At 40.6% G+C, this 8,884-nt stretch overlaps 1 protein-coding gene across 2 annotated transcripts; it reads right to left on the reverse strand.

Moving 5' to 3' along the window:
- Positions 1-1,944: 1,944 nt before the first annotated feature.
- On the reverse strand, positions 1,945-6,028 carry LOC119735833. 2 transcript variants are annotated; one of them, XM_038209771.1, is made up of 2 exons: positions 5,522-6,028; positions 1,945-3,678 (listed from the first exon to the last, which is right to left on the reverse strand). In XM_038209771.1, exon 2 carries the CDS (start codon positions 3,645-3,647, stop codon positions 3,045-3,047), a length of 603 nt encoding a protein of 200 aa, XP_038065699.1. In that variant the 5' UTR covers positions 3,648-3,678; positions 5,522-6,028; the 3' UTR covers positions 1,945-3,044. The 2 variants fall into 2 exon arrangements, with proteins under 2 accessions (XP_038065699.1, XP_038065698.1); XM_038209770.1 differs by having other exon boundaries at positions 1,945-3,682; positions 5,535-6,027.
- Between the last annotated feature and the right edge of the window lie 2,856 nt (positions 6,029-8,884).

Below are 8,884 nucleotides of genomic sequence, written 5' to 3' on the forward strand. Positions count from 1 at the left end.
TAGTGATGGGATGGTAGATTTCTTGTACCGCTCAGTATACTACATGTATATGGTACACGCATAAGTCATAAATATACACCTTTAGAACACAAAAGTAATCAGTAGATACAAGAAGATCAATTATCAACAGCAATCAGAGGCCATTTGTTGCATTTTGTTGGGCCTAGCCTTGATCAGATTGGATTCCGTTGTGTATAATGAAGACGTCAAACTTGCGTTAGGATTAGGCCTACGCTTCGTTACACACATTTAAACTGCCATGACTGATGCTACATCATTTTAGCTTACAGGTTAAGCTTAGCCTGTATTCAAAGGGCATGACTAGGTTTTTGATAGATGGTCTGGATTATGTCTAAACAATATGGGTTTTCAAGAATAACATTTCATTAGTGAAGTTTACTTGGAATCGAATCATGCTGCCTTTGTCAATTTTGAAGTTTTTTTTACAAATGCTTACCTGTTTGTCATTTATTGCCGTAATGCAAGCAAATATTCATTTTCTTCCACAGCAAAGTCCGTACATTACTAAAGTAGACCTTAATACAGGCATATGGTCTAATACTTCCTGAATATGACCCCAGGCTTTTAAGCAGAGCTTGGTGAAAAGAGTTGGAGAATGGTGGAATCAATTCATCACCGACACCACGAAGAAACACTGCACGTGTTAAACCATATTTTTTTTCGGTTTTCAGTATTTTTCATTTGTAAACATTATTCATCAAGGCCTACCATTGCAGGAAGTTTCAACGCTTCAAGTAGGCCATTAGCCTCGGTCCACAATTTTGACAACCGGTATCAAAAGAGGGGAATAATCGTTATATCGATTTTTGGCAAGGTATACACCTCCAGGGTTGGAAAATATGTGATAGCATTGCAGCGGTGGCAGCTTTTTGGGTGTTATCACCTTTTTATTCAAAATGTCCATCAAAATGCTTGTTACCACTCTAGGGTGGTATACCTTGCGCATGCGCACTATAATCATTTATGCCCTGATTTGATACTGACCAAACTCCCAAGCTGATGGCGTATAGAGCTTTACTTTAATAAATACCCTTATTATCCATGGCGAAAGTGACAATTTTTGTTTTCACGAAGCAACACTCAAGTTCAATTTACCATTGTAATGCATGGCGCGCACTCTACTCAAATGCGAGCAAAAACGCTTTCACGAAGTAACGCTCTCCTTGTTTGAGCGCGCGCGCTGACCCCCATTTCCGCGAAGTAACATGCTCACATAGTGTTGTAATACATTGAAGCGTGCTACTTCGTGAAAACGAAAATTTACAGTTTCGCAGATTTTTTTTTGGTTTTACGAACCAACACTCAACCTTTTTTCTGTTATTTTTCTTGTTGTTTTAATATTTAAACGGGTCAAAAACAGCAAATTTAATAACATCAATACATAAAGTGTCCACAACGAGAAACCCAACTGAAGATACTATGCAGTTTTGACGCAAAGTGTTGTTTCAGAAGGCGTTCAATTTGAGATGCCGTTTTCTTCGATTGCTAGTTTTTACTTGTATGTACATGAGTGTTACTTCGTGGTGTCGGTGACGACATTTTTAAGGAAAATGTAGGAAACCTTGAATGCCTACGATTGCTAATTTTACTTTTGGCAAAATACCCCTATTACTGGAATCAGTTGAATATGTCGGACACAAACTTTATTTAGTGCTTCAAAAAAAATAAAAGAATTATTCAGTTTAATTCGTTTATCTAGAAACTCAGTACATGTATGTATTCTTAATATTAAACTTTCAAATTGAAGTTTGCCGAAAGCCGTTAGAATGCACATGGCCCTTAGACGCAAGTCTGACAATTCAAGCTTGCTTTGGAATACTCTTTTAATAGTCATTTCAAATCATCTGCACAATTATTGTGCCAATATCCTTCTTGAAACTTATAGAAAGGGCAGCATTTTGGTTGAACTTTTTATTTTTTTACAAAAGAGTATTACCCACACCATGTAGATCCCTCTGAAACTATGTCCAACATATCTGATGGAAGCTAGTCTACACTATATTTCAACCTAATCCTGACATAATATCGCGGCTGAAAATCTACTGTTTGGTAAACTTGGAATTCAACTTGTGCACGTTAAACCTCAAGCAGTTGATTTTGAGAAGAATTGTCTTGTTATTGACCACTCAGTTGTTCTGGCTGATAATAATTGGTCAGATTTCGAAAAAATGTGTTCAATTTTAACTTGACAAGAACAAAATGAGTACCCAATTTTCCTGCAGCTCCATGATGTATGAATTGCGCAAAGGGTTGTAGAAGCATGCAACAGAAGGGTAATGTGTGGGATTCCTTTGACGTTGAAGTTTTGTGTGTGTAATTTATTCACTATGATAGTTAATTCAATAACATTGTAGCATTATCATAGTCATTCCCATCGATCCAATCATGTAATTGTCATCAACATTTCATACTACAATCACCAACATCATTATACCTATCTCCTTGATGAAAGTGATTTGTTTGAATGATCATTCTCCTTCCATGTAAGATGTCATAAATTGTCCTAAGCAAACTGTTACTGTTGTTGTTAAATATCTTGTTGCACAAAATGAAATGCTTTAGCTCAAACTTTTGACAAGATCAATGCTATGGAAAAAAATATTCAAGTTGAGATACATCGTTTTGCCACAAAATGCAATGAGTTTCAATAATTAAATGCAAGATACATCGTTTTCCCATACAAATGTAGTAACATTAAATCATGTAACTTATGGATAAAACGCTTTGCCATATATATTGTGTAATGGAAATTACATGTAATTTGAAATACACTATTTTGCCATTAAAATATTTAATATCTAGCAACACAATGTAAGTGCAAGAAATTCATCATATTAAAAAAAAAGTCATGTGTCCAAAAAGGCACGTGTCCAACTTAAAACTCAATTTTCTCAAAATGCAATTTTCGAGTTTGGCTGTCGGCGTGCCCCTTAAGGTGCATGAACATCAAAGAGAACCAAACTGTGTAGTTCAACGCCCCAACCTCCAGGGCCTATGTTTGTGCAAACGTGTTATCTCTTAAGCTATTTTACCATAACAATGCCCGAGAATTCACCTGTTAAATCTGCCTCCGTTGCCATTACACCCCCTTCATACACCCACTCCCATCCTGGGTACAGTGTGTTGCCTGGCCAACTGACAAATATCGGACCACCATTGACCGACGTGTTGGTGTGGAGCAGGTTTGCTCCCAGTGTGTGTAGCGGTTTCTTGAAGATGGACCAAGATTGCTTGAGGTAGAATTCTTTGAAATGAGGATAGATGCTTATGAACAATTCTTTGTATCCCTGCTCTCTCGCCAGATGCTCTGCTCTCAATGTGCCCGATTCACCGATGCCTTTACTTCTCTTGTCAACATCAATGCAGAAGCCCTCGGCGTAAACCGCCCCCTGTCGGTTTGTGACTGGAAGAAATCGGACATGACCCACCAGAGTTTCTCCATCGCGTTTGTCGTCTGGGTGCTCGACCAGTCCGTACGAGCAAGGCGCAGGGTTCAGTTCATGCTTGGCAAGTTCCGGTAGAAGGTCTGCCTTACAATGTGGATACTCGGCTCTTAAGATGGAAACACAACTGGGGATGAGGTAACGAATGGAGTGCAGAGGTTTCCATGAGTACGAAAGCGCCATTTGGACGTCACGCTCCAACCGGATTACAACTCTGCAAAACATTTTCAACACAGATTTTAAAACATTCACTGCAGTGTGTCAGATTTGTTTTGGACTTTTTTTTGGGGGGGGGGACGGGGGGGGGGAGAGAAAATATCCAAGGCATTAAGTGGATGCAATGGTTTTGATGGCAGTACCTAAAATAAATGCTGCTTCATGCATATTTTTTTTAAATGACTTGGTTAAAGTACCAAGTAATAAAGTACCAACAATATGTATCACCATGCTAACCATGGTTATGTTGTGGTTACCATGGCATTTCGATATTAAAGCCATGGTATCAAAAACACGTGGTTTTTACATGTGAAATGATTGTGAAACGATGATACCATGGTTGCATTATGGTGTTGACAGTAAAATGATAGTTACCGTGGTTTTACCAAATGGTTTGACAATGGTTTATCTTGATGAAATCATATGTAACTATTGCGAATTGGTGGTTATCATGCTTTCTAGATTGCCAAGTTTTTGGCATTTTTGGCAAACATGAACAATTGAACATGCGGTTTAGGTTGTTGAATGACTGAATCAAAAACCGCCATGTCAATGATGCTTACATTTCAAGCAGCAGCGTATCCAGCTTTTGATGTCGGTGGGGGGTGGGAGGGGGGGGCAAACGCACATCCGCGCCGAAACGTAGACATGTTGTTTTCTCCGGACACTTGACCTCCGTAATATGAAAATAAAAGGCGGGGCGGGGGGAGGGGGCTGGTACCCATCTTCCAAATGGGGGCGCTCTTCAAAACTGATCATTATTATGCATACTACATATTTTAAGGGCATTTTTACGGCGCATTGCAATGGTTGTTGAGCGGGTTTATTTGGTGGGATTGATGTCAGAAGAACTCTATAAACATTTACTTAAATCATTGCTGACAAAAAAAATGTTGGCTTTTTGAATTGGCTGGTCATTGGCCCGTTTTAAGGCTTGCACAGCAGCGCAGAACTGGGCCAGTACATGATACCAGAATCAAACCTGTACTGGACGCGTAATTATTATTCCTGGGAGGGTTAGGGGCAATGTCATGAATAATTCATGTTTATCCATGAGAACGGACAATGACATCAACAGCATTGTTGTTAGTTACTCAACTAGTTACAATACATTAAAGCATTTTAAAGAACGGTTGTCGTCGAGCTACCACACAGTAGCCTAGTGGATAGCGAGATGAGCTATGGATACAAAGATCCCTGGTTCGAATCCACGTCGTCGCTGCTCATTTTCATCAGCTATTTTTCTCCTCCAAATTTATCACTGAGATAATTTTAAATTAAGGGGAAAATAGAACGAGAACCTAAGTCTTGCAATGATTCAAAGGAAAAACTGAATTATTCATGACATTGCCCCTAACCCTCCTAGGAAAAAAAATACGCGTACTGGACAGATTCTGGGCCAATACATTATGCCAGAATCGGTCCAGTACTGAGACGGCATTGATCCGGAACTGGGTCAGCATAGTTCCAGAAAAGGGCCAGTTCTGTTTGACATGTACTGGCCCGGTGCTGACCTTTTTAATTGGCTGGCCATTGAGCGTTTAAGGCTTGTACAGCAGCGCGGAACTGGGCCAGTACATGATACCATAATAAAACCAGTACTGGACCGATTTCGGGCCAATACTTAATGCCACAATCGGTCCAGTACCACATCATATATAGCCACAATTGGCAATTTTGTGTCCGTGAATACAATTAAATATGTACATGGACATGACGGGGTTGAAATAAAGTACGAGTGTGAAAGAATTTACGTCAACATGTTACTTCAAAATGTGTAGTGAGTATGTTTTAGTTGCTTTGCACGAAATGGCAGTTGGTTGCTTCAGATACACACATACCTAGCTCCTTTATTCGTCTGAAAAATTTGAAGTACTCTGGAAAGATCCACAATCTTCTGACTCTGTATGCGGCTCGCCTTTCCCCAACTAGTGTGTAAGAATTGCTGAATGGGAATTTATGCTAATCAGTCCATAACCACGATCAGCTGAAAGCACTCTTGATGACCTGGTGGATAAAATACACGTAGGCCTCTGCATAGAGCATGTACGTGCTAGTGCTAGCCAGGATGGCTCCTGGCAGTATTCCAGAACACCAACAGCTGCACGTAGATTAGTGATTGTTTACTTTGGCCGACCGTGTTATCACTATATGCATCGTGCAGTCGGGCCTCGATCTGTGCGTGTGAAGTACTGACCTTGAACAGTAGCCTACATTTGGTGTACCGGTGTCGACGTTGTCCTAGCAAAAGATCACTGAACGCTTCAGTAATTTAGAAGTATCTCGTGTCCGTATAGTCCGTGTGTATTGTCCGGGTCGTCCTATACGTTTTTGCATGTAGATTGTAAATACTAATAAATAATGCATGTTAGCTCGTAAATATTCATGTTGCTATGGTCTGGTCTTTTATGTTGTTAAGGCGTTTTTAGGTTCTTTGTTTAGCCTGATACATGAAGTCATGTGACGCGAAAGCTGCGCGATTTGAAAAACCCAGAAAAAGGAGAAGAGCTCCAACGCCGATCGCCATCAAAATTATGGCAAAATATTATTGCAAGCTTGCATGAAAATTAATAGATCCGCCGATGACCAGGTCTTGAACCTTCGGTGGACTCCTGGAGCTAATTCTGACATCTCTGCCAGCAGACCGTAAGTTTGAGCTCATTTTTTTACTATTTTCTCAAAGAATTTGTGTTTGGCTTACTCTGTTAATTCAATGGCAGTTATCGTTTAATCATTGCTCCTTGATAAGGTACATGTACTTGATTTTATATAATGTACCCACAACCTTGATTTAGCCTTAATTAAGTGATTACATGTATTATAATGCTAAGCTCTTCGTAGTAATGGCAGGCAATCGATTATAATTTGATCTTTAAGGGTGTATCAACTCTTAAATATTACAGATGGCAACTTGGCCTTGCTAGACGCCATCCCAGACCGTCCCGGCTATGCGAGACAGACAGGTCTGCGACAGGCCCTATCCCTATCTGGTGAGGAGACCGTCCGTCGTGCGAGGCAGACAGGCCTCTCGACAGGACAGTTAACAGCGCTGACAGAGCTACTGGTCTCCACAGAACCACACACCTACACAGAGGTTGCGCATAATAGCTGGGACAACGACGGTCAAGTTCAAGTGAGGATATCACAGACTCCCACATTTCAGGCGGGCCCATTTAATATATTGCCGGCTTAGTTGAATATAATTCATTGTTTATTTTATTAATAAGTTACTATAGGTTGCCTTATTAAGATTTATTAGATTAGGATTAAGTTATCATTCGATAAATTATCTAATTCCTATAGGCCCTAACGTATATCGTTTCATTAAGTTTTCGTGAATGAGAATTAGTTTATTGTTCCATCAATTATCCAGTTATTATATTATTGTTGAAGTGCTTAGTGTATGATTTATTGTGAGATCTAAGTTCTGCTAATTGATTAACTTATTTCTAGTTTAAAGACTCCACCCACGAATTAATTTAGTGTTATTCGTTCTATACATATTATTCTGAAAATACCAAACAATACATGTAAATACTGAAGAGGAAGTTGTACATATTAAATAATTTGTAGAAACCTTAGAAAATTCTGGACATTTAATTCTTGAAGTGTTTACGAAGTTTGCGGGTGGGAAAATCAATCCCGAAATTTATTAGCCGTTTTTTGGGGTAGTTGTGACAACCGGTACATGTACCCACATGTACATGTGCATGTTCCATAAAGATCAATGCAAAGAACTATGAAACTAATAGGTCTATGAAAAGGAGTGATGCATTCTTCAAGGACAAATGTTTGCCTAATTCAATTATACCATTAAGCTGTTTTGCCAACGTACAAATCCCTCAGTCGATCGTTGAAATATTTATTCCATAATCAGTCACTAGCTGATCAACGCCAGGGTCACAATTGAAGTCCAGATTTGTCTGAGGAGCATGAAATTCAATACAAAGTTTAAAAAAGGCAACATTTTTGACCTAAATGCTATTCGAAGTGAAAACAACTGAGTAATTATACGACATATCCCAGTGGCAAGATACAGAGCCTAGCTGAATGGCGCCATTCCCAGCCCTCTTAGGGACCTTGACCATTCAGCCCCGGTATGAAAAGGGCCCTCCGGTAAGCTCGTCCCCTCCCAAGAAGTCCTTTCGTACCGTCCCAGATACCGGCCCAGGAGCAGTCCGGTTGCTAATCAGGAATTCTCTATCCTGGTGTCTATTGTTTGCAAGTATTGACACCTGTAATAATATCCCAGAAGAAACCTGCTTGTGGTTTTCATCTCTCAGCGCGAAACAATAGAACACTTCCGTCGGCACAGATCAAAACCCCTGCCATGCGGCTTCGCGCACAATGGGACCGTAAATTAAAAAAGGCGTTTGGAAGGATTTTATCTTTAATCCGGTAAATCTGCTATTGTTCTGCTCTCGACGTTCTCTGAAGGGCAATAAATTGATGCGCCTGACTGACTTCAAAACTTCTGGTTAGACAGGACAATGTACCGGACAAGACTGGGCTGAAGACCGGACTGGCTCTGGACCGGACGAGGTACCGGGGGGGGGGGGGCCTTTTCATACCAGGGCTGAATGGTCACGGTCCCTTAGTACAACAAGCCATAACGGCAAGGCTCTGACCCAATTTAGTTTCTGTACTGTCACGCCGGATTGGTTTGATAAAAAAAGAACCGGCACTGGTCCAATTAAGGCTCTTTAACGTCTGCCGTAGAAGCAGTGGCGTAGCCAGGAATTTCTCGGGGGGGGGGGGGGCGCTGGGGGGCTGGGACATTTCATGGGGGGCGTCATGTAGATCAATGATAATTTTTTTAGAAACTCTAAATCTCAGTGGGGGGGGGGCGACTGGAGGGGGGGGGGGGCGACAAGGTTTCATGGGGGTCTCCCCCCCCCCCTGGCTACGCCACTATATTTCAACTTAATCCTGACATAATATCGCGACTGAAAATCTACTGTTTGGTAAACTTGGAATTCGACTTGTGCACGTTAAACCTCAAGCAGTTGATTTTGAGAAGAATTGTCTTGTTATTGACCACTCAGTTGTTCTGGCTGATAATAATTTGTCCGATTTCGAAACATGTGTTCAATCTTAACTTGAAAAGAATAAAATGAGTACCCAATTTCCCTGCAGCTCCATGATGTATGAATTGAGCAAAGGGTTGTAGAAGCATGCAACAGAAGGGTATTGTGTGGGATTCC

Source organism: Patiria miniata, unplaced genomic scaffold (assembly GCF_015706575.1).
Source record: "Patiria miniata isolate m_02_andy unplaced genomic scaffold, ASM1570657v1 HiC_scaffold_29, whole genome shotgun sequence".
Taxonomy (NCBI): Eukaryota; Metazoa; Echinodermata; class Asteroidea; order Valvatida; family Asterinidae; genus Patiria; species Patiria miniata.